At 38.4% G+C, this 26625-nt stretch overlaps 1 protein-coding gene across 2 annotated transcripts in view; it reads right to left on the bottom strand.

The window, feature by feature from the left end:
• Positions 1 to 26625, bottom strand: part of NLGN1 (neuroligin 1) — a 291506-nt gene that overhangs the window by 182663 nt on the left and 82218 nt on the right. The window contains exons 2-3 of one of the 2 annotated variants that reach the window (XM_030227186.2): positions 12924 to 12983; positions 3193 to 3345 (exon numbers count right to left, since the gene is read on the bottom strand). In XM_030227186.2, the coding sequence (XP_030083046.2) occupies positions 3193 to 3345; positions 12924 to 12983 (213 nt within the window). The remainder of the gene's footprint in view (positions 1 to 3192; positions 3346 to 12923; positions 12984 to 26625) is intronic. The other variant, XM_050978186.1, reaches the window with a different exon arrangement.

Raw genomic sequence — 26625 nt, 5'->3', positions numbered from 1 at the left:
TTCTCTTCATGTGTGTCCTTTCCCAAAAAGCAGCCATGAAGGTGTATCTGCACTGTCCTTCAAGGCTGTTGGACTGCTTCTGCAGTGTTCCTTCTGGTGGAACTGCTTGCACAAGACTTGCATTCAGAAAGAACCTAAAGAAGACACAGGGTGTTCCCAATGGCTCCTTATTCAGCAGCCCCCAGATTCCCAGGGCAAGCAGTTCTCTTTTCCATCATCTTTATCTAAGGACAGTTTCTAACAGGCTTTCATCCTCAGACTTGTTCCAAAGACAAAATTGGGCCAGGGAACTCACCAGGGCTTTGGGTTTTTGTTGGATTGTTTGGTTTGTGTGTTTTGTTATTTTGTTTTTTAGTTTTATTTTAGATGCACTTGCTCCATCATTCTTTAATTTTTATTATTGCTTTCTCTTTATCAAATGGATTTCACTTTTAAGCATTTTCTAACATTTTATTTAGAAGTAAATCTTGCATCTCAAAAAAACCCACAGCTCCTCAAGGAGATTAGTCCGTAAAACAAGGGATATTTCAACTCAGAATAAACAGGAAAATAATCTGAACTACATCAAAAGCTGTCTACTGTGGACTTAAATGTAATACTGTGAGGAACCTAATAGCAAACAGATCCCCAGTCCCATCAGGATTGGTCTGGAAGAAGATGTCCCTATTTCAGCTCTAAACATTTACTGAATGATAATGATTTATCAGTTTATTTGTTTAAGAAAAGTCAACATTTTGGTGAGATGATGGCAGATGGCTCACAGAGATCACCTATATAGACATCTATCCACAGAAATCTGATACAAGATCAATAAAGGTCATGTGTAAGGGAGAAGACAGACCTTATTTCATCCCTACATCTTCTCATGTGATTAATAATTCCTTAAATTCTCCTTCTGCCTGCAAAGCCAGGCATTTCACACAGTGGTGATTGGATATCCAGGTATCCCACAGGCTCCAGTCAGTGGAGCTGGACCTCTCACCTTGTGGGATATGATCAGGAAAGGCAAGGGGAGATTTTTTTCCCTATGCTTTGGTAAATCCATATCTGAATGTGACTGCAAAGGTAACATTCTGCTGGAATGTGGAGGAACAGGACTTTCAAAATATCAAAGTTAAAAGCTGATATCTACTGTGATTCTGCACAGTCCTGCTCTGATGGTATCTATAGATTAGAAAAAAGAAAAAGCAGGAAAAATTTAAACTGCTCAAACTTTCTTTTCTGATTGTTGCTCTGTTTCTCCACTGCCCATTTAATCATTATTCATTTCATACATGACAGATAGGCATTGCACCAAATAGAGTAGATGTGTATGACTTCTACTTAAACAGCATTGGTTTTACTAAGAAAACCCTGAAACCTGTTACAGGGTTTGCAGATCACCTCAAGTATTCATACCAATCCCTGGATTCTGCTGTGAATTTTAGAGGTTTCCTGTAATAGGTCCCACTTAAAATAAAATCAGCTCTTTGACCCTTGAGGCTCAGTAAGGACCATGAAGCCCAAAGAATCACAAAGACATGAACAAAAAGGAAATCCTCCTAAGCTGATGAGATGTTAACTGTGGGTTACCTCAGCGATCAGTGTTAATTAACAAGTGCAAAAACCATTAGCATCAACAAAGGGATATTAATTTTCATCTTTCAAGCAACTAGCCCTTTTAAACACTGCAATTACTAATGGCTTAGGACTCAGACTAAATAATATACAAAAATAAACAGCCCTTTCAGCTAATAGATACTTTCTTTTATACTGGTATATAATACAGGGAAATATTGTTTGAGACATCAAAGACAGGCACTGGTGCAAAAGTAAAATGTTGATTAGAGGCACAGGCAGCAGATTATTAACTTCTGTACTAAAATGTGTCCAGGACTTTAAGTCATCACATAATTAGAAAACAGGAGGAAGAAAATGATACAAATTACCAGAACTTCCTTACCTAAAGTGTTACATCACAGATGAAACCTCCAGTACCAAGGAAATACATCCAGACAATAATAGTTATGATCTCTCTGGAAATTATTCAGTCCCTTGTAAACCACAATCACAGTAGACTAAATTCAAAATCTAAAGTTAAAATCCATTCCCTCCCCCTGAAATTAGGGTGTCAAATTTTTAACAAAAATGAAACTATTGGAAGACAATTACCCAGACGAGCAAAGCAGAACTGACACACCTGGGGACTGATCTAACCAAATTCAGAACACCAAGAACTGAGCAATGACAAAAACCAACAACCCAAAAGTAAAGCAGAGTAGCAGACACTAAAATAAAATTGACTGGTGTTCAGAATGAATTCTCTGCTGTTACAGATGTTACAGGGAATACCCTCACACCTGTGTCAGTATTCTGAAGTTCTGGTCTCCATTATATCCCAGGGCCCAGCTCCTGCTCTCAGGAGTCTCAGCATGCAATAGTTTGGCAGAATATGCAGAAAAACCTCCTAACAATCATATTGTCCCAAGAGGTGGTGGACTTTATCATGCATGTGGCTATTCTGAGAAAATAGCAGAGTAATTTTTTTTTGTCATAAATACAAGGTACCAGAGGGAGCCCACACACCTCAACCAACAGCACGAGCACGTTCTATCCAATGTATTTGAAACAATCAAAAGTAACTCTTTCATTCTCTAATTCATTATCTGGAAAAGAAATACTGGATGTACTTGAATGACACCCATACCACTTCTCAAAACCACAATGAAGCTCAAAACAAACAGGTGAAAAGATGTTTTCTTAGCATCCTTCACTTTTTCAAAGCATGAAAATATCGTGGTAATTAAAAGTTAGTCTCTTTCATTTCAATAGCAAACTCTACTCTCTATGGCTTAAAAGTTTTTTAAAAATTAATTTACCTGTCTATGAATTAAAGCATCAGTGTTATTCACAGAAACAACAGAAAAAAAGTAAAAAAGAAAAAAAAAAGAGAGAGAAACTCTTCTGCCTGGACAGCTCAGCAATGGGAATACCTGTTTGATGCAGCATGACAGCAGGCTCTTCCAGAAAATACCTGCAATGTCTTTATATCTCATCCCCAGCATACAAACCTTATATCCGACAAAGAAAAAACTTAAAAATACTTGATGCCTCTCTTCTGCTTATTTTTTTTTTTTTTAAAGCACATTCTCACATATAAAATGAATTGCATTGCAGATAGCAGGGATTAGTGGAAAGCTGAAAGCTTCTTACCAAGCACCCCAAGGCGATAGTTGACTGTGATGACTATCACATTCCCATAACTTGCTAGAACACTGCCATCATATAAATTTCCAGTGCCTTCCATGTAGGACCCTCCGTGAATATACACCATCACAGGCTTAGGTCCCCCACTGTCCCGAATGTCTGGAAAAAATATTAAGACACATTTTATCTCAAGAAAGCACCAAAGAAGATACATGCAATATTTTAATTTAAATTTTTTTTTAATTTATTTTTTAGTGAGGTTATTTTTTTTCTCGAAGTGTTTCTCAAGCAACATCTTTTACATAAGGAAATGGGCAGGGGGGAACAAGAGTTCCTTTGTGGCTTGCTAGTAACTAAAACTCCTTTGTTTTGAAACACCATGAGAAGCAGAAAGGAACTGAAAATGGTAACACATCTGCTCAAATGCAGTGAGGCATTGCTCTGATTCTGACCCTGCTGAGTTGGGTGTCTTCTATGTAATGTCCACCAACAGGAGAGTTTTGGCTGAACACTTCTGAAAGCTCAGGGCAACTTTCTGTTCTCTTAGCTCAGGGAAATCCAACATATTAACATAAACAGGATTTCTGCTTGTACATAAAAGTGTTGATTTCTTCCAATCCACTAATTTGTAAAAGGGGTGTGCAAACAGCTGCCTTTGGGTGGGTCTGCAGTTTGAGTTCAAAAAGTACTTTTTTAGCACTTAGACCTTGAATTATTATTGATAACTTCAGGGTAGCCTGGTGTTTAAGGTGCATGGGTACTTCTTAGTTTCCTAAATTGTGAAAAGGACTGAATATTTGAAAAAATAACTGCCTGAAACAATACTGAAAAATCCCCACCCTGCATACAAAAAAAAATTGCAAGACTATCAAAAGTGACATCAAAGGCAGGGGCAGGGAACAGTTTTAAAATATTAGAAGCTCTGCCATTCTCTCTGACAAAAAATTAGGTATTGTCATAGTGTTTTCAGTTTGGATTTAGGTATCCCTCCACCCCCCAACAGTCTTATTTGCAAACAGATGCATCTACTCAGAATAAAATTTTGAATATATGAACAGTGTTACTCCTCTTGAGGAGAATTGTTCCTGAGCACCAATTCAAACAGTTAGTATGGGCTGATATGTTTTTAAAAGTTGGGGGTTTACTGTTGGACAGGAAATAAATCAGCTTAGGTGTAAATTTAAACTCTTACATCTGATTAAATTGCATTTTATTCTGATTTACTGGGTGCCTGAGTCTCTTCCACCACCCAAATCATAATATGCCATAATAGTCCCTCGAAATCAAAAAAGCCAATAGTAAGAAAGCATAGGAAAATTTCCCAGTGATGAACTGCTCTGAACATTCTGATTCAAAACCACTTTTTTTTGTCATTATGACAGTATTCAAGTAACTTCCCTGATTGCTTCCTTCAGCATTTGAAGAAACCTCAGATGTATTGTTTATTCCTTTGATTTGGAAGGATCTTAGTTTAGAAGCTTTCAAGGGAGCTCTCAGCAGAACTGTTGGAATTGTTTCTGAAGCACTGCAAGGAGTAGGTGGGGGCAGCTACACTAAAAACCCTGCTTTTGGAATGAGCTGAGGAACAGCAGCACAGATGTTTCTGTTTATAAAAAGCCAACTGCTACTATTACTTTGATATTGATTCTGATTTGAAGAAAATGCCAGAACAGTCAGGATCAGAAATTGGACCTTCAATATTGGAAGTACTAGAAAAATCACTTATTCAAGACCAAAAAGATGATGAAAGGTTGTGCATGAAATTGCTTGTATTGCTCTCTTTGATTGTGCTTTTAGTGAGGGGTTTCCAACAAACAAATTTGAGTGTAAAGCTACAGATTATTTATCTTCACTGTCCATAGGATGGAGTTATGATCTTCTCAGGTTTAAAATCTGCACTGAAGAAAAACCCTTTCCAAATTCATATATTGTTTCTAGTAGGTGCTTGTTCTTAGTCTATGCTGCCTTTTTTTTTTTTTTTGATACAAATATGGAAGCAATAATAAATTATTAATCTGAAATCACTGTGTGACTGTTCCCAGCAGAAATTGTACACAGTTAATTGTATGCTTGATGGTAACACAGGGGGAAACTGTCTCAGAATTCTTCTTTAATTAAAATTACATAGAATTACAGAGCACCAACTGTGAACAGCAATGAAATGTTGGTATCACTGGCCTGTATATCTGGAAAATAATATTGGAATATTTAGAAAAGAATGAGTGCCCTTTATCTGAGAAAGGAAGCACATATTCATGAATAAAAATCTCATATACTAGGAAGTTATTCTTTGAGTAATTTCTGTCTCTACAATACTGTTATTTTCTACTACTAATATCCTTGTAAAGATTACAGATCAGATGGATAAAGGAAGGCCAGTTTTCAGCCCTGCCTCTGTGCCATGTCAGAGCAAAGGACATGCAGAATAAATTTTCCTCGTGCTGCTGTGCCAAAGCCATCAGTCATAAGAGGAATCCCTCCCACAAAAGGAAAACTCTATTTCTGAGTGTCTTGGGGTGTCTTGGGCAGAGATCTAGTGCTGGAGACATCAGCCAGGGTAGGAGTATTCACCTGAGGCTGGTGGCACTTTGCCCTGTGGATCAAACAAAGCTGTGGAGCTCTTCATGGGAAAAAGAAAGATCCCTGCATTTTGTTCAGAGGTTTCATAACAATTGCAGTCTACAGCCAGGAATATTTGAAAGGTGCAAATATTCAGCTGGGAGAGTGTGGTTTAAGTACACATGTTATTAGCAACTGAGATTATGAAATGATAAAATTGAAGGAGGAGAGCAAAAAAATCAAGAATTGTGATCAAGAATTGATTCCTACCTTAAAATGTTCCTCCACGAAAGCTCTCATCCTTTAGAACTAAACTGGAGGAAGAAATTAAGGTAATACTCTATGAGGAGAACACTTTTTTGCATTGGTACAAAAGTGGCACAAAGATGCACTTTTCAAATTGATTATTAAAGTTAAGTATCCAACTCAATTAAGTAAACAATTGATATTTTTGTTACTCAGGTACTTTTCAAAACCTGACCATAAATGATACATCCTTCATTTTTCCTGCAGGCTGGTGTCAGTCCTTTTTATGCATGGGCTGGAGTGATCTCTGGACACTGCACTTACATTTTCATATGCAGATTAATAGTTATTCATGGATGCAGATTAATAGTGATTTGTGTTTGCAGCTCATTCTGAACCTGAAGACTTCAGGTGTAAAAGTGGCATTTCTGCCAAGGGTAGATTTATAGACTGATTTAATTTAGTTGTGTTCTGCACTTTGTTGCTTTTTAGTAAGTGTTGCTTTAATTAAAAACAGACACATTCATCTTTTCAAAGACATATGCAAGGATAGCACTGTTAAAAATGCTTCTCAAATTCAACTCAATTCTGGTTTCATTCACACATAAGATCATTTTTGAGTGCTGTGATTTGTTTGGCTTTAAATTGCTAGTTCATAAAGCATCTGAGTAGATCTTACTGTACAGCAGAGAATAACTTTATTTATATTACATATACATTAATTTTCTTGTAATTATTTCTATTATTCATTCTCTTCTGTACCTTTCTAATGTTTGTAGTATCCTCTTTTTGTGTCTCATCTTAATTGTGTTACAGACAATTTAGGAAAGGGGCTGACTTTTATTCTATGTTTGCTACATGACACAACAGGGAACCAGGTCTGACTGTGAGTATCAGTCACAATTGTCATATATAACAAAACATAATTACAGCTTCAGTCATCCCAAACTGCTGGGAACTGGACACGTGACTTAACAAGCATAATTTGCAGGGAACAACCAAAATGGGAAAGGGGAAAAAAAGCCTACCTTGAGACAACTTTACACAAAAAGATAACTAGTTTAGCACTGACATCACGAGCATTGCTTTTCTAGACGGCATGAAGAAATTGTGACAGCTTGATGCAGATTGTTAAGTAAATCTTGGGTTTTGAACATGAAACAAGACTAGAACGGGGGAAATTTGAGATTGGTTAGTGCAAAACCTGTGTGTGCCCTCCACAGGATGTTGTGTGGATATGTGTGTAACTCTTCCAAAAGCTTTTGTAGAAAATATTTAATAGAGCATGTACCAATCATTGCTACTCTTAATAATTTTAAAGCCTTTTAACAGCATTTGATCTTTCAGTTTGAATCCATCAGATGCCTTATAGATGCACTGCCATTTAATAAACTAGTGTACTTAGTCCTGATACATAAACATCCATTAATGCCCCATTTTAAAAATGTGGCATAATAAATAAAACTAGACAATAAAACTAGATATCCTGAGACTATTAAAGTAACTATTAAGCTTCTGTGAGGAGTTTCAGATACATTTTGTTTTTAAAATACAGCCTGCATCCATCATGCTTCAGACAAATAGAATTCTCTCCCTTTGTTTGTTTTCCTACCTGTCAAACCAGGGGATCATTTTGTGCACTCTCAAACCCTTAACTACCTTCACCTGAAAATTATTTGAGATCCTGATGGAGGACTATATGAACATTATCCTAGCATGAAAAAGGCCAAAGCTTTTACAGGTAAACATCTGGAGCAGATTCCCATTAGAGTAGGACCTCAATAGCCAGGTAAGCAGTCATTTTAAATTATTAAAGGATGATGGTTAGAACTGCAAAAGCTGACAGACTCTTCACTGTACAAGCAATGCTTGGCGGTGCTGAAAGTAAAATGAAGCCCTAAAGAGGTACTTAAATTAAAGGTCTGTCAGAATTTTATCATGCATGTTTTCAAGTATTAATAACATCACCACAAAAATTTGACACAATTTGAACAGAGTGTCTGTGTGTAAAAGGAAAATATAATCAGCACAATTGAATGTGAGAGTGGCATTGGAAGCTGTACTTTGGAGAGGAAATCAGGGAGCTAACATCAGGGTGACAGGGGGAACAGGAGTCATGAATTTGGCTATGTGCATCAGTCAATAAGCTCACCCAAAGTGGTCAGATCTGTGCTCCCCCAGCCTGGCTGGCTCTCCCTGAAGGCTCTAATCAAGGCTGGAGCATGTGGCTGCTTTGCAGGGCACACAAATGTGTTCTGCTGTTTGCTGATCTCCCAAGTCCAGAATCATGCAACCAGTGCCAGACAGAGGAGTGCTGCTCCCCCTCTTTCTTGCCATGGAAGCTGAAGGCTGATGAAATGCCAAACTTGGCATCCCAGAGTATTTTAGTAGCAATGGAGTGACAGGGGAGAGCCCCAACTCTGCAATGTGCTCCTTCCCACCAATGGCACTGCAGTCTGTTCAGCATAAGAGGGAATTTGTAGATGAATTCTGCATCATTAGACACTTAAAATTTGAGTTGGTTTTTGGCTTTTTTGATTTAAAACATGCTCTGGACCAAGAACTTCTTTCTGTCAAGGAGGCCCAATAGCCCATACAAGACAGAGCACCAGACTAAATTATCAGAATCATCACAGTTTCAGCCTGTGAGCAAACAGCAGCATCTGCTCCTAATCTGTCTCCTTTTGCACAGGAGAAATGGAAAGGGAGGAGGGAAGAGCAGAAGCATCCATCAACTGCAGTGCAGACCCCCCTTCTGAGCCATGTGCTCTGTGCCTTCCTCAGACTTAGCATCTGTACTCTTCCTTTCTAAAAATGGAACAGCAGCATTCCTCTATGGCAGGGGGATGCTGTGAGGCTGAATGCATTAAAAACTGAGAGATGCTCCAACAGCTCTGGGGACTAAATAAGGATTTAAGATTTCCAGATTGATGTGCCAGGCAAGGTGTGTATGACAGAGCAGTGGATGAGAATTCATTTGTGAGCCATCCTTCATGGATATTTCATACAACCCTCACTACTTAGAAGCCCAGTTTTGATGCCAGAGTACACTGGCTGGATAATGGCTTGTGTTGCCATATTTTAGGTCATGCTTAGGATTTTAGTGGATAGGAACTAAGGGTGCATAAGAGTCACTGATTTTTGCTATTTAATAAATTCTTGCCAATTTAAATTATTACCTGACCAAAATTAAGACTAAGACAAGACAATAAGATTAAAATATTTTACTTTTTTAAACTTGTTTCCAGACTGGGGAAGGTACACTTGGTGTAACTGCTGAGCAATTTGAAGGTAAATCTTGCATCTACACTAGATATTGCATACCTGCAGGTCAGCAAATGGGCAAATCCACCACTGCTATAAAAAGGGAAAGTCCCAGTGCTCACTGGTTGCAAATGCTTTTGCCACTTTTGGTTTTGGTGCCTGCTCAAGTCATTCAATATTTACTGAAAACAGGTAAGCAATAGAATTGTAGGAATGAATGGGTTAAACAAAGAGAATAATGCATCCAGACCAAGGAAAAAAGGAAAAATATGATTTCTGACTTTTCACACTCATAGAATTTGAAAACACCTTCATTTTTTAAACAGCAAATTTGCAGATCATTAGCTGGTAATGTGCACTACTGCCTTTGGGTCTTTTGAAAACAAAAATGAAAAATGATCTAATTAAGCCTGGTCTACTGGTTGCAGCACATACCAGAGATCCAAGTTGGATTGCTGACTCCAGTGCTTGTGCTCACAAGGTTTGGACCACAACACTGTGGAAGTGCCATGCAGCAGCTGATGGGAGTAGGATTACTGAACAGAGTTTTAAAGGGAAATATTCTAATCAAACTCAGATATTTGAGTGGCACAACACAAAATGCTCACCAGACATTTGCTACAAGATGCTGCTATGGAAGATCTTTCTTCAGAAAGATCTAATACAATAAATAACATGAGATCTCTGGATTTTTTTGATGTAGAGACCATCTTGGGCATTTTAGAAATCACTGGGCCTTGTTTATATAACATGGACTCTGTGGATATCTGATAGCAGGGGATTAGCACCATGTACAGCCCACTCTCCCTAATGCTCCTCTTTCATCATTCATTCAGTTTAGCATTTATTTTATTTTTTCTGCAGCTATTTGTTTGAAGGATTTTACACTGCCTAAAATCTACCATACTAAAAAAGTGAAGGCTTTGAAGGACACCTTAGCAGAAAACTAGCCAGCTAAGGTGACCTTTTGCTTGGCCTCTCTCTTTCCTGCTACTCATACCCAAACACACGTGACTGAGTTTGTGAACTCTTCAGTTCTGCACGGGCAACAGGTGCTAGAGTTGCACAAAAGAGCAGGTTCACAAAAATGCAGTTCACAAAAATGCAGGACATCTGATCCTGCTCCTCCTCTGGGAAATGCATGGTCTCAGCAGAGGGGGCTTCTATCAACCCAGCAGACATCCCAGCAGTCTTGAGTGTCTAGTGATCATAAAAATTTAAATTTTCCCTGTCTCCCTGTGCCTCTCGGAAGCAGTAAAACTCTAATTACTGCCTGCACTCTTCTATTGGCACAGAAAGGAGAACAAAACTGTCACTTGTACGCCAGAGAAAATTAATCCCAGTCCTATAAATTACAGAGATTTATTAGTGTTGTAAATGGGCTTCTTCCCCTCTAGTTTGACTGCTGTGTTCTTACAGCCCTTCTTCTCTCTCCTGCAATTGTCAGAGCAGGAGACAGGTTTTCCCTGACATGGACTCTTGTTCTCAGCAGACTGAGATCCCTCCTCTCATCTGAGCCTACCTGCTAAAGCACTTCCTGACAGCAACCACTCTCTGCTGAATTTCAGTAAACTGAGGAGTCTCTTCTAAGCAGAGAAGGACTCAACAAACCTGATGTTATTAGCATCTGTCTTGGCAATTATACAGCAATTTAGGAGAGCTATTCAGGCCCACTGGGTGAATAGCCCAAATTTCAAACAAGACAGAGTCATTTTTGTGATGGCTAATTCACTGTCACAGATTTTTGAGATCTCATAAGAACGTCCCTTGCAATATTCTGTCATGGACTTGTGTACAAATGTCCTGACTTCATAAAGCTAGGAGGATCTCAATTGTCATAATTAGCTCTGTGTGGCCTGATTTCAGCTGGGATAGAGTTAATTTGTGCACTCAGGGTGAGAATAATGTTGATATTCAGTGGCTGCTGAGCAGTGCTCACACTAAGGCAAGGATTTTTCAGCTCCTCGGCATGAGATGTTAGGAGGGGACAGAGCCAGGACAGCTGAGCCCAAGAGGCCAAAGGGAAATTCCAGATATTCCATATCCTATGGCCTCATGCTCAGCCTGTAACCTGGGGGGAGCTGGCTGGGGGTCACTGCTCAGGAGCTGCTGAACATCTTAGCTAGTGGCTGCGAGCAATTCCTCTGTGCACCACATGTTTGGCATATCCTCATTGTTTTATCACAATTATTGCTATTATTATTTCATTTCATTTCTGTCATATTAAACTGTCTTTATCTCAATTACTAATTTTACTTCTATATTTCCTTCCCCAGTTCTCTCCCCCACGGAGGAGTAAGTGACTGGCTCTGTGCTGTTTAGCTGCCTGCTGGCTTAAACCACCACAGGAGAGCTTTCAAAGGAGATTTCCAATTTATCAAAACCATCAAATCTTGCAAATTTTGGCCCAGCTGGTGGGCTTTCCTTCATATGCTTAACATACAGATCCAGTGGAGGATCATAAATCAGTCATAAAATTGTGACAAAATCTGTGTTCAATTATTGGGTAAGAAGTTAAATGCTCAAATTTGCCTTCCTTAATTTTTTCTGGAAAATCTCTGTGCTTGTGTTTAAGTTAAGTAGTTGATGTTATCTGTGATGAAAAATTTCTTAGTAAAGAGCCTTTCAGTCTACGTGTGAAGTTTCATCTGGCCAACTTCCCCCTGCCCCACCAAATATTAAGAGAGAAGCAAGCAGCAACTCTCCCAGTCCTATTTGGTAATTTGTTTGACTCATTGACCATAAACCACACAAAGTGTGTGTTTAAGATTCAGAACTCTGAACACATCTACTCCAAGGGATGAGGCTGCTCAGGAAAAGAGCCCCTTGTTACCATTTTCATAGCCCTGAAAAAATATCAAATCTGCATAGCTTCATGATCAACAGACATAATTTATGAACAGAATAATATGCTTGACATTTCAAACTTTTGATTTTACTTGGTAATAGGGTTTTCTAAGGGTCAGCTCAAGTAGATCAGCATCTTTGTATGCTTGAAGAAAACAGAAGAGACGAGGATTTTTTAGTTTTAGTTTAGCTCCACAGAGCTTCACCAACAGGCAATGTTGCCTCCCCTCTGGAGGGAGGTGGGGTAGCCTTTAATATTAATATTTTTTCATTGCAGCCTAAATGCAGATGGGTTGGCATTTGGGGAAGTTCTGTTGCTTAAGAGACACTTTTAAAGAATTTTCTGAAATTTTTTCCTTTTATAAACACAATATTTTCTATGTTTATCAAACTGAGATCAGTCAGTGAAAAAAAAAAAAAAGAAACATCTTTGTACTTGGTGAAATACATAGGGTTAGAAAACATGCAAAAAGGTGTACAGAGAAACTTTAAAAGAGTGTTAGTTTAAATAGTATGGACAAAATTCAGTCAAAAGGTGGGATGCAACATATCAAAAGTCCATTTCAAGAAAACAAAAACCCTCCTTTTTAAATATTGTTACTGTTTTGTATCAAAACGTAGAACTTAACAACATTCTTTCTTTTAAAAAAATTAAAAATATATATGTATAACAACAAGCAAGAAGACAAAACACATCAAAAATGGGAATTAAAAAAACAAAAAAACTCTTCAAAAGAAGACAAGAAGTCAAAAAAAGAGGGGAGAAAAAAGATTTTCAGGGATCCTTGTCATGCAAATCAGTTTGGCGAGGCAAAAAATACCTTCATCTTCAGCACCGTCATTATCACCTAAATCATCTGTCTGTTTCTTTGTAAGGGGACCTAGGATTAAGAACGGAGAAAATGGAGGAAAAAAGACAATTCAAGAATATACAAGACTGAGGAAAAAAAACAGTGAATATTAAATTCCCACGGACGTCTCAAGAAAAACATTTTCAGGGAGGGAAATCTTAGTTTATAACAACCCATTTTTCATAAAGTTTTTCAAACATTACAGCAAAGCCTTCCCTCGGGGGTATGGCTATTAGAAACATCCAGCACAAGAAGCAGAGAGTGCTTTATTGTCTTTAAATGAAGAATCAAAGCTTGTTTACTAAAAGCATACCCCACCATAGACTCATAGACTGCAGTTATCCACTTCATTTAATTGTTTTTTCCTGTTGCTGTTATTAGGAATAGTGGAGACAAGAACTGCCAAATTACCTCTTGCACTTGATGCAATAAGGTGGTTAATAAAAGGCTTGACAGTTGGTTAAAACAATATTTTCTGTCAAATGCTAATTCACATTTCTAAATTCAACCATTTAAGCTCATGATTTATATAAAGATAAGCACAGGTTTAATTTTGGGGTATTTTTGACACATTCATCACATTCTCTTTTAAACAGAACTGTAGAGATCCTTGAAACCTTTGACTACCTGCTGAGATATTCGTAAAGAAACATGAAAATCCATATGTGAACCAGAAACAAGAGTGAAATCCCAGACCAACTGAAGACAATGACTTTTGCCATTGATTTCAATGGGGCCAGAGTTTCATGCAAAAAAAGTTGTATTGAATTGAAATTTTAGCTTGGGCAAAGCACCCCAGGTTCATAATTCCTTATCTCCATGAAAGGATGATGAGACAAAATTCCTTTATGCCCAACACCTGCATTATTAACAAGTAATTATAGATTTATCATGTTTTCCAATGGGAAAAATGCCCACTCCTTCTCTGAGAAATAAAAATATTCACCAGAAGGAAAGTCAAAGGCCACTCTGAAAATATTTCCACGTCATATATTTTACACACTTACGCACAAACAAAAGACAGTTGGAACTCAGCATTATCTTTCCTTTTTTTTTCAGAGCTCTCTCATTTCCATGACATTCTGTAATTTGCATGCGAAAAAGCAATCAGTAGAAACACAGGGCTAAGTAACAAAAAAAGAAAAAGCCAGCCAAGCACAGAGTAGAAAACAAGAACTTCCTCATGCATAAAATAGCAATAGACAAAAACAACAACAAAAAAAGAGATGAACAGTATGTGTTGATATTTGCAGTAGATGTAGGCAAGAGACATGCATTAAATCTAAGCACTGTGGAGTATTATAACATTTGTACTTAAAAAGCTCTCTGTTATTTTACAGGATATTAGTCATTCAGCATTAAACTTATCTTTTATAGCCAAAATACCATGTATTTGAGTGATGCATTTTTTAAAAAAAAATCATAAAATGTTTTTACCAGGTGCATGGGTTTAAGAAACAGAAAAAAAACCATGAAGTACCATGAGACTTTAACTGTGAATGTAGGAACTGGACTGTATTATTGAAAGCCAAAGCTCAATACCTTAATTCCTGCATCAGTCAGGAGTACAGTTTTTAACTCATTCTAAATACAGAACACTAGAATTAAACATCACAAATAAAACACAGGCAATTTTATAATCACACCTGGAACAATCACTCTCTTCAATTGAAAGCCTTTGTGATGCAGGTTTTTCCTACCACCAGCCCTGGGTATAATCTTTGCAATATTTGGTATCTGGATAATGTGCCCTGATCCAAACACACACACTCAAATGTCTCTCTGCCCAGCATTTTCATACCATAACAACTTCACTTCTAAAAGAATAAAACCAGAAGAATAAAAACTCCAAGCAAAGAATGACAATATTTTCAGGATGGGTTTTCAGCAAAGAGAACAGGAAGGGTGAATTTAAGAATGGTAAGAGCTGTATACTTAAGAATGGAGATGCAGACACAGGCAAGGATATATAGATTTATACACACACACACACACACGTTCTTAGTAGCTTCTTATATTTTGAATTTTAAGCCACCAGAAAGGGACAATGTAACATCTGGAAAGGCAAACAGCACACATTTCTCTAAATAACTTGCATAGAGATGGGCAATTTATTTTCTAGATGAAACCAAGACAGTTTATGTTACATTTTTTTTAATAGCTGGCCTTTGGGAGGTATTTTGTGTAGATCATGGTTCCAGACCTCAACTTCAATTACAAAGTGCATCAACCATCTCAATGTAAATGTCTGCTCTCATAGCATTTCTGATTTTATAATATGGTAAAGCACGACTGGGGCTAGCTTTAAAAATAACCTGGATAATTTTCATGTTTATGCAGTTCTGAGGTTCTCTGAAAAACACTAAAATATAAATTAGACCATCTTCCTTAAAATCATAGAATTGCTAAGGTTGGAAAACAATAAGATCCAGCTCAGGTATTAACCCAGCACTGCCAGGGCAGCCACCAAGCCATGTCCCCAAAAGCCACACTCACACATCTTTTAAAGACCTCCAGGGATGGTGACTCAACCACTTCCCTGGGCAGCCTGTTCCAGTGCTTGACAATTCCTTTTTGCAAAGGGGCTGACCTATTTTTAAGTTGTCATAAATTAAACATGTTTTTTAATATAGCCCTGGCTCTGTTTCACAGTCCAAGGGCTCTGCTCCCCACATCCCCCGAGCAGGAGGACCCATCCCTGTGGAGACACGTGGCAGAGCCACCAGCACCACTCACAGTGCCTGAGAAACAGATGAGAGATCATTTCTCCCACAAGTTCACTCTGGTCTGCAAATATAATCTGGTGCATCTTCAGAGAGGTTTTCTGCTTCCTGCACCTAAAATGCTCTGAGTCCAAGGGACCAAAGCAGAGCTTGGCCCTCATGTAGCAGGCATCAACCTCCTCAGATTTTATCTAAACACAAAGAGGTGCTGTGAAGATTAATTTATATTTTTTTTAATTGCTGGGCAATCCCTGAAAGAAGCATCAGCTCAAGACCCACTGTGCACAGGGCTGTCTAAAAGGGAAAAAACCAAGGGTTCAGCCTGGAGTGCTGAGGGAGGAGGCAGAGCCCTGTTATGGTCTGTGCTGCCTGCTCCACGTTCAGATGCTGAAGACACTTTCTGAAGTCATGAAAGTGGTATTAAGAGAAGCTCTGGATTAGAATTCCAGCCCTTTCAGTAATAACTCTCATTCTAAAATCAGTAAGAAATGGCTTTTGCTTCTGATTCTCCAGATAACTGATTGCTCTGACTGACAGCCTCGCTGTGTCTGGGTGATCATAAAGAAAGATTGATGTTTTGAGTCCTCACACAGGAAAACACTCTGAAATCACAAGCAGATAAACAGAATAAAATCTTATGGCAAGAACCTACAAAATGTAGCAGCAATAGCCTTTTTAAGTAAAAATAAATCAGAACTAAAATTGCTTAGTGGGTGTATATTTGTTAGAAATTTCCTGCAGCTTTCAATTAATATTCTACAGATAGCTTATGATTTTGTAAATTAAATGTATCTCCATACTAGTTGTATTTCTTTAGCACTGGCTGTTCATTCAATATATGATATTTTAGGGTTCTTCCATCATTTTAATATTCTTTTCAGGTAACAGAAACTAATTTTAAGAATACTGATACTAAGACACAATGGACTATGAGCCAATGAAACAAAAAGGAATATTTTACAAAACTATGATTGCCAGAAGTCTTTTGTCTCCAGTTACTTTTCATTGTTGTTCTACTCTAGCCTTCTCTTCACCTTTTGTGAAGGCCCAATTAATTTTACTTTTTGAGCATTTCACTTTCAAAAAAGGGCAGCCATAATAAAAGAAAAAAAAAGGATTTTACTATGTTTAACTCACAAGCCTTCAAACAGCTAATGCTGCCTTACTATGCCAGTCTAAATTTTAGCTAAGATTTATGTAGTAATATTAAATATCAACAAAGTAATCAGGTACCATAACTAATGGAGGAAAGAGAGGATACTAAAGCCTCTAAAATGCTGATGCAAAGATGATTTACTTATCAAAAGGCTCTCTAAGGTTTAGTCTCATGTTGGTGCATACCCATAACTCTCATTAATGCTAATGGGAAATTAGACCCCTAAGTCACTTTAAAAAGGGGGGGAAAGTGATTACTGCATTTTATGTTTCCTAAAGGCAAGGAATAGTCTCTCTACAAAAGCTGAAGAAACTCTGCATGCAGGAGGCACTCCTAACGAAGCCTATACTCGCTTAATTTAAATACAGTTCTTGCATTATTTAAATTATTATTCAAATATTTATTCTGTTTTTATTGCAATCAATGCTAAGGCACTAACATGATGCATTTTTAGATCTTGATGGTGATTTGTAAATGCCTTTCCTCTGCTCAAAGTAAGAGAAATAACACACCTCCTGTCCAGTTAGCTCAAGAGTAATTACGCTCTCAGAAATAATTAAATCCAGCCATATTAATTCTGGTTTTTATCATTCCCTTTGATGAAGGACTAAGGTACTTTAGCTCCCAAATACATTAAAGCTGATTATAGATTCTCTCTTTATGGGCTTGATTCGGCAGAAATTACCCGTGGCCTTTCGGGCCGCAGGAGTGCGGGAGGCACGGGAGCTCTGGATGTCATTAGCTCTTTGGCCTGGGAAAGCTATTCATCATCAAATAGAGTCATGCTGCAAGTTGACACCATTTTGTAAAACAACAGTGCAAATCCCCTAAACTTAATAAATCAGGGCTGATGTGTACAGCCATTGTTCGGGCCAAAATGTTCTCCTTCGGTAATGAGGAAAGTGGGGAAGAAAAAAAGGACCTTTCACATCAGGTTAAGTAGGCTCCATGGATCCAGTAATTTAGAAATCACCATAGCAATAATTATCCTTTGAGGTAAGGTGTCTGCTGGATGGAAAGGGGGAGATACAAGGCTGAGGCTGACTGCTGAAATTATCTTTGGAGAAAGATTCACCAGGTGGGTTGCAACACTGTGGAATGCAATATCACATATTTATCTTGAAACTTATCTGAGTGCCCCCAACCAGCTACTGCTATTTCTTCTTCATTAGCCCATTTCTTAATTAAGCACTGAAAATCTGTGAAGTGAAATTACCTCATCTTTTTAGACTCTACTTTTAGTTCCAAACATAAAATAATCAATTCTTTGTTATTTCTACCATCATTTTTGTGCAACAGATTCTCCAGCTAAAAAAACCCCCACAAACTTGTATTGAATTATCACTGTCTAGCAGATATTAGCTCAGGCACAATAACATGTTGCACCTACACCCAGTTTTTAATTGAAAAGAAATTAATGACAGGTTATAATTAACAATCTTCACACCTCAACATTTTCCATGAAGAAAAGTCAAATCTGTATATGTTGAGATTGAAATAACTCTCTCTCTCTATATATGCATATATGTAATGACAGAAGAGAAAGTTACAGCACAATAGTTATCTGATGAATAATTTTATAAAGTCATCTTCTTTCACTTGAAAATTAGAAAGCTCTCAGCAAAAATAGAAGAACTAGGATTCCTTAGAGAAGATAAATTTGGAAGGTACAAAAGGCAGCTGAGTCTAAGAAACACTTAAATAAAAAAAAAATCTCCTTCTTTTGTTGTGCTTTGCTGCAACAGACAAAACAATCTTTTTATTTCTTTTTTAGTTCCCTTTTTACTGTCCTGATTTCATCACACACTCACTGCTTTCCTTGTTATTCACACATACCCCCAACTCATTAAATTCCTTTTATTTCCATATTGCACTTATTTGTAATATTCATACTTATCAGCAGGGCAAAGCCCTGGCCGACTTTGCTTTTTGATGGCAACATTTGCATTCATGTTTTAACAACAAATGATGGCACAAACCTCAGTAGTTTCACATCTCACTACCTGATTTGTGATGACAATCAAGCTCTGTAATTAGAGCTGCAAGTAACTCAAATTTGCATCTGCAAGTGAGTGACAGGTACAAATTGAACCCACAAAAGGGTTGCCAACTTTCTTTGAAAATTTACATGTATAAATGCTTTGTCACTAAAGAAGCTATTCTGACACTTCAAGACTAACTCCTGCTGTGCCTTTTATAACAGCATATTGCTGAAGTGTCACACAGAAAGAATATCTAATCCCAAACCTTTTTATTCACAAGATTAATCACACTGGCTGGATCTTGATTTCCCTTAAATCTGAAGGAGTTCCATTACTGCATGCTAGATATGTGTGAATTTAAATAAGATTAGAATCTGGGAATGTAGGGAGAGTTTCACTCTTCTGCTTCCCCTTTTAGAGGCAGCCTGAAATTCTCTGCATTCTCAGGGGCTCAGGCACTTTATGTTCACAGGTCCTTGGTAAATCCCATTCCCTCCTAAACAGGTCACTCCATAAATCCAGTTCTTTTTCCAAGGGGTTTTGGTCCCATGATGTGCCTTGCATGGAGCCATGCAGCATCCCAGGGAAAGCAGGATAAGTGCAGGTGGGTGAGGTGTCCCCACCCCCACAGGGGACAAGGTCTGCCCTGGGATATCCTGGGTGATCCTGGCAGGCTTGGGGTGAGCACACAGCTCATGTACAGGGTGAATCCAGGACAGGGGAGAATTCCATGGCAGAATTCTAGGACAGGAGGCTACTTCATGGAAGAGCCAAAAACCTGGGAGTTACTCTACACATCCTAATTTCTGAGACACTCTGACTTGGACTCTAGCCAGTAGAAAAAAACTCTGCTAGAGAGGGGAAAGAGGAGGGACATTTATTCACTTTTTTATCCCAGTGGAAGTAAGGAATGGAGCAGACACTCAGGATAAAGGAGTGAACTAGACATGAGAAAAGGAAAGTTTCAAAGAGACCAAGACTCTGCTGGCCAAGGTTGGCACAGAGAAGCAAAGCCCATGCCCTTGGCCAGGAGCACTGCAGAGCTGAGGGATGGGTGGGTGAGAGACATGGAAAATGGAAGTTGCAAGCTGTTACATTGGCATCAACATCAGCTTTTACGACTCCAGTGCCACCTCACGTGCCTATGCCACGAGTTCATACAGATTTTACCATTCTGTTTGCATTAATAATTCATGTTGTTTTACAGACACTCATACTCAGGGTGACACTGCTGTAAGGAATTGAATGCAGCACTGCATGGCTGTGCCACCACCTGAGCTTTGAGATCATGAATCAGTTCTCTCTTTCTCTCTCTACAGGAAATTACTACAAATCCAGACCCTAATGAAGACTTATGGACATGCTTAACTTTAAGCCTCTGAGTAAGTTCTCTGAAGTCAACAGGCTAAATCCAATAATATTAAGATAGACTCACTACCATTAACAGAACTGCTCAATTTGCATCTGGGCCAGGAGGTCAGCTCAGGAGTAAAAGATAAACAGACAGGAGCATCCCAAATTTCTAACTTCCCTCAGTTATTCTGTGGATAAATCTAATCAACAAATAGAATTTCAATCTCTTGAACACACTACCAAAGCTCTGCAATGAAATTAAATTGTCTTTTTATAAATGCATTTCTTCTTAGTCTGTGTACATACAAATAAAATTCTGCATTCATTTTCCACAGCTCTCATAATCAAATTGCTTCCTAATTTTAAAGAAGATATGAACTTGTTTTAGACTACAAGCTCATAAAAATTGATCATATTTAGCTCATGCAATAGAAATAAAGATCTGTAACTTTAAGATCCAAATTTTTGGTTCCCAAAGGAAGATTTACAACTGCCATTAACATATCAACATTAATCTCCACTTCCCTTGAAGATCTCTCCAGCACTGTTGTAATAAGCACAAGTCAGGATGCAGTGAGTGCCTCCTTTATATAAGGACATACAAAGACACAGCTGAAAAAAATACCATTAATTTAGGTGAACTGGTAAGGTTTGTTCTATTTTTTTCTGCTTTTGGGGGAAATTTGTGTTATCTTGATTCAGACAGGTAAGGTGGGTCATCTACAGCAATAAGTTACACTATGAAAAATATATAAAAAATAAATATATACTTATATTAAAAAAATATTTCACTTTTAGTTCATTGTTGCCTTCTGTTCTAAGCTCAAAACAACAAATGGATAAATAAATTTTCTAATCTCATCCCCAAATCTCTCTGTGCAAAGAAAAGATCCCAGAACAGCAGTCTTGATAGGTGAGATCACTTGGAGTTTCCTGCTCAAGTAATTTCCTTTGCTAGGGACAGCCCTGGCTGCTGGAAAAACCTTTTTCCTGACTAATTCTGCTAAGTGCCAGGGCTGGTGTCACAGCAGCTCTATGGGTTTGTTTATGGCACAGCTGAGCATACAGTCCAGCTCTCTCAAGGCCCAGTTTCAAATACCCAAATAGCAGAGCAAAATTGGTCTTCATGTAACCATGTAATTGAACATTGCAGAGAAAATGAAGTTAATTGTGCATAATATTTTCATATAGAGTTTGGAATGAAATAAGTTCTCCCACCCCTCTTCCCAATGCACTTCTTGTCATCTGGTTTCAAGGCACATGCTTGGAGCTCTGTGTAACTCACTGCAGCCTGTGCAGTGTTTTACAGTCTAGAAACTCACACTCCTGCAACCACAGACATCAGGGATGATATGCAAGTCTCCTTTTCTCCATTTTCTGATGGAGCCACTATCAGTAAAAGGAATCCAGCTACCTCACAGAGCTGAATTTCTTCAGAAAAGTGGGAAAGGGGAGCAGAATCTTATTTTGCACAGCGGACTGTAATCCAACCCTGTCCTCCCAAATGCCCAGCAGACAGAGGGGCAGGGAGCTTAGAGGAAAAGCTCTTACTGATCACTCTTTCAATGCCCTTGTGCTAGCTCTGAATCACTGCATTTCTTGCCACATTTTGAGTAGCATAAAGAAAATCTGATTCCATAGCAAGGAACCAAGGAGGTTGTGCATTCTGAGTCATTCCCAGCAGGTTAAACTGGGCAGAACTGCACCCTCTGTTATCAAATGTCAAGGCTTGTCTCCAGCAGAGGCCAGAACTTCCCAACCTAATGCTGTCACAGGGCTGTTCCTTGTTGGCCTCCTGTGATCTCCAGGGCAGAAATAGCACTGCTGATTATTTCCTATATTTGCATGTACAGTCATGTCCAAATGCTTTGAAAAACATTCACCCAACACAGTTTCTTCCTGAAAGGTGGAGGTGGAGGATTTCCTTTCAGTTACATACAGCTACATAAATATATGTGCACATATATAGAAAAGCAGGCTCTCCTATGTGTCTTTTTAACACAGGGATTTCTTCCTACACTTTTGAAGCTCTGAACAACAGAAATACACTAAAGAAATTAATACTTCTACTAATAACCTGGTGTTCAGAACCACAGTCTTTCCATTAACTTGGATCTTTAGAAAGAATAAAGATACTTTAAGTCAAATGTTTCTCTGCTATTTGATGCTTTCAAAGCATCTTTTAAGGCCATTTATTTGGACTGTGGTCACCAGCTTTTAGAAAGATAATTATATCTGCTCTCATTACCACACCTTTTGACAGAATCAAAGTGCATAGCTCTGAGAGATGGCGATGGGAGAGCTGAGGGGACAGCATTTATGTAAAAGGCTGTCAGAAGGAAAGTGCCTGGCCCCACTTATCTTCTCATATTTACATTCTGTATTTTTAGAAGAGCATAATTTTAGGCAGGAAATCTCAAAACATCTCAGCAATGAAGCAGTCACAAAACCAGAACAGCACAGCCAGCACTTGAAGATTAGTGGGATCAAATACTTGTCATAGGAAAAATCATTTTCATTTTGACATGTTTTCAGTGTTAGCACAGTACCTGTTTTGAAAGTACAGTTGACTTGCTCTGCATGTTATATTAAGGATTCCCAAAAGAATAGAAAAAAAAAGTCCTTATACTGAATGGAGCATGAAAGGGAATCAGCACATCACTTCTAATCCAGCAGAACTCCCAGACAGGCAGTGATACTTGGGACCAGTTTTACTGGTTTTTATTTACACAGTTGCTGTCAACTCCTATATGGACAGAAGGCTCCAAACCCTTCTGGTAGAAACTTTGCCTTCATGCTTCCTGTTAATAATTGAGTATCTTTACACAGAAGCTGGTGAATAGAAAAAATGATCATCAAAATGAAGCAGATCTAAAAAATGTCAAGTCTAGAACTACAATATATTATTTACAAAAAGCATAGCAAATTTAAAAGCAAAATGTCAGAGTAGCCCTTGCTTCCATTTTCACAACTGCCACTTAGGTGAGAGTTGACAGGTTTGGGACAATATGACATTTCTAATTCTTTATCTGCTGACAATAACCCTGCTCTCTGGAGGAAAGCAACAAAATGCAGAGCAGATAAAGGCATAACATTTCTCAGCCTTGGACAAAAGGTACTCTCACTTCTGTTTTTGTTTATTTTCCTTCTGGAAGTCAGCTTGCTTAGGATCACAGTAGGGGCACAGTTACCAGGAGTTTCACACTCACTGGTGGGGAAAAATGCGCTTTCTTTTGCCTAATAAATATTGATAAATTAAATGAAGAGTGTGAACTACTAAATTGCAATGATGGTCCAAGGTTTCATGAATGGGTTCTTCTGGTAACAAAATCACTAGCTAAATTAAACAGGGCATTTTGCAAGCACTACACACACAGCAGTTACTTTATAACCACTTGAACCCTTCAGTGAGTTAATTCTCAACTTCTTAATTGTAAAGGTTGGTTTCTTTAGAGTGGCCAATGGCATCTTCTATTTAGAATGAAAAGAAAATTCAAATCTGTGAAAAATAGTTTTTAGACTATTTGAGCAAACGGTCTTTATGATCCTTCCCCAAGTCAACCAAAGTCAGTGAATAAAACATCAGAGTATCCAAGCTCCATCCTGCTGGGCACAATGAATGCCCACAGCAAGCACAGCCAACTCCTGGCACTAGGACTGTACTCTAGACCATCAAACTACCAAAACCACTGAGGGCAGTGAAGATTACTCCTGTAACACACACTGCTGGCCTGCTCCTATGGGGCAGCAAAGATTCTCTGGGCTGTTGGGTCCACAAGCAAAAGCAATCTTGGTTCTCATTTGCACTTCCACAGCAGTAAGGAGTAGTTTCCATAGTAGGAGGCAGAATTTAAAATGTACAGTTTTCCTGTACAATTAGCTAGTTTTAGCATTGTGGATTCAATAATGTTTGGCAGTGTTAGACAGATTCATTCCAGCTCTTTAGCTAAGGGATTATTAACTGAACTGTAAATGCAGGGTATTTATTGTAGACAAATGGGAACAATCCAATTAACTTCAATTGTTTCTGAGAGCTTTTAATTCATGCCTTCAGAGATATACATGCACTGAGAGTATATTAACATTGTGATTTAAATGTAGGAAAAAGTTTTAGATATGTATGTGGGCATAGATGGCTTCTACATATTTTTGCTAAAGTGAGAGATAAAAAAATAATTCTCTTTCCCCTGGGATTTTCTGTGCACAGTTTATGTATATCTGCTGGAGGAAGACTAGATGCAGACAGAATATTTGAAATCAAAAGAAAAGGAACCTTTTACTGACATCAGCTCCCCAAAAATAAATAATAAATTGTGTTTACTTGTCTTTTATTGGTGAAACCTGGTTTCCTGCAAAACACACCAGCCAGCATTACTGATCAATAATATTCAGTAAGTCTCTTTGTGTTGAAAGTTTTGTAGAATAGACAGAGAGTTTTGTCTACTCCTACATGCTTTGTAGAAATGGACAAACATGAATGAAACGGTCCATTGAACAGAAGAAATGTAACAGTTTTGTATTGTCAGAAAGAGTGAAAAATTAGAGTTGTTTTATACTTCAATGTAAAGCAATAACCCAACTTTGCAATTAGTACTGTTTGTAGATTTAAAGCATTTTTATATAAAGTTATGATTCACTGTGGGTTTGGACAAGGTTCCAGTGCTTGTCTGCTGAGCTGGGCCATGTCCTCAGCTTGGAACTGCTCTCACAGGACTTTCAGGGCTCTTCCTTGGCCACTCATCTTCCCTGTTCACTTCACCCTCTGACTCCATCCCAGCCCACTGCACCACACCAGTGCAAGAGCAGCTTTGGCAGCTTCCCAGCCGGCTGGGGATTGCAGCCAGCTGCAAGCCTTCCTTGCAAGAGGCTGCTTCCCAAAAACAGATGTGTGACTGACATCGGCGCAAATCCCACCTGAGCTCGCCCTCCTCTACTCTGAATAACACACACAGAACTCAAAATTCCACTGATGGTTGTACTTGTTAAGAGCTGACACAAACACCACCAGAGCTGGCTTACACACCTAATAAATGCTGCAGTGAAATACATCATTCTCAGCAGTGTCAGTGCATCCTTTGTTTTCTAAGGTGCCCTCCCCTGGGCCTTCCACTGCAACCACTGATGGGCAATGAAATTTATGTCACAATGTGAGCAGAATGCACTGTCACTTCATTAGTTCTACTGTGACACACCCAAACTACAAACTCTAAATGCAGCTGCCCACATGCAAGCTAAATAAGCAAGGACCATGTAGATAAAAGGTTTTAGCAAGCACAGACCATACAGACAATACTGCCCACATTACTGCAGATCCCTCCAATTTGATTTCTTGCCACAATCAATTCTACAGTTCCTAAAATTCGTTAATTCACTGTTAATTTTTTCTGTGCAGTTCATTTCACACAGACAGGATGGACTGAATATAAGCTCTCATTAAAAAGAGTGCATTGTGTAGCATCACACCTATATAACAGTCTGAGATTCCATTGTTTTGAGCAATTAGTGCACGCCATTGGAAGCACAGATGGGTGATTCAAATCAGTGTGTGTCATATGCAAAATTCACAGAACATTTCAAGTCTTCCAACTAGTTGCATCTGTCATATCTATTATGTCAAATATTAAACTGCAGTGTCTATTTTGGGTTTCAAGCTTGAAATAAAGATCCTCCTCTCCCATCATCCTTCAAAGTAAAAATAACTTTACCTGTGAAGGGAAAACAAAATATCTAGAAACCTATATCACTTTGGCAGCCAGAGGTTATATTTACATCTGTCTTGTTACTCCCACTTGCTCAGGCCAAGACAACCTTTTATATCCCCCTTAATAAAATCCCTCACTTGAAAAAATGTACCAATTTCATTTTGCTGAAAATTTTCCCTAAAGTTTCATTTCAACTTTGAATTTTAATTTTCTTAAGAAGAAAATGATATATTTAATGGACCACAGCTGTCTGGAAAGTACATATTTGATAGGCACACAGTACTAATTTGGAAAATGAGTGTGATTTACTTGATGAGTCACAATGAATGTCTGTAAATATGTATCCAAGCTTCTTACTAGACTAGTAAGCTGTATAACATAGAAATCACTCTTAAAACACAAATATCTCCCCAGAAGAATGGACACCAATGTTAACAGTACCAACTTCCTCACTGCTTTCATGATTTTGGTTGATGAAGCACAGAAATAAGATATCTTCTAAGGGGACAAATATTGAATGTAACAGATTTTCCCAATTTAACATTTTTTAGAACATGAAAACATGGCATGGCACTGCTGCAGACAAAACATCAGCTCCAATAAACCAGGCTCTGAGTGATGGGAGTGGCTCAGGCATCCTGCAGCACATCTGCTCTCTCCTCTGGGTCCTGTAAACCTGGATTTACCTGATTTTGTGTCAGGAGGAAACATGGGGGGCAGGCAGGGTGGGCAGAACAAGGAGGGGGAAAGTGCATG

This window comes from Serinus canaria, chromosome 9 (genome assembly GCF_022539315.1).
Source record: "Serinus canaria isolate serCan28SL12 chromosome 9, serCan2020, whole genome shotgun sequence".
Classification (NCBI taxonomy): Eukaryota; Metazoa; Chordata; class Aves; order Passeriformes; family Fringillidae; genus Serinus; species Serinus canaria.
Note: the sequence above shows the minus strand (reverse complement) of the source record. Positions and strands in the feature narration are given on the sequence as shown.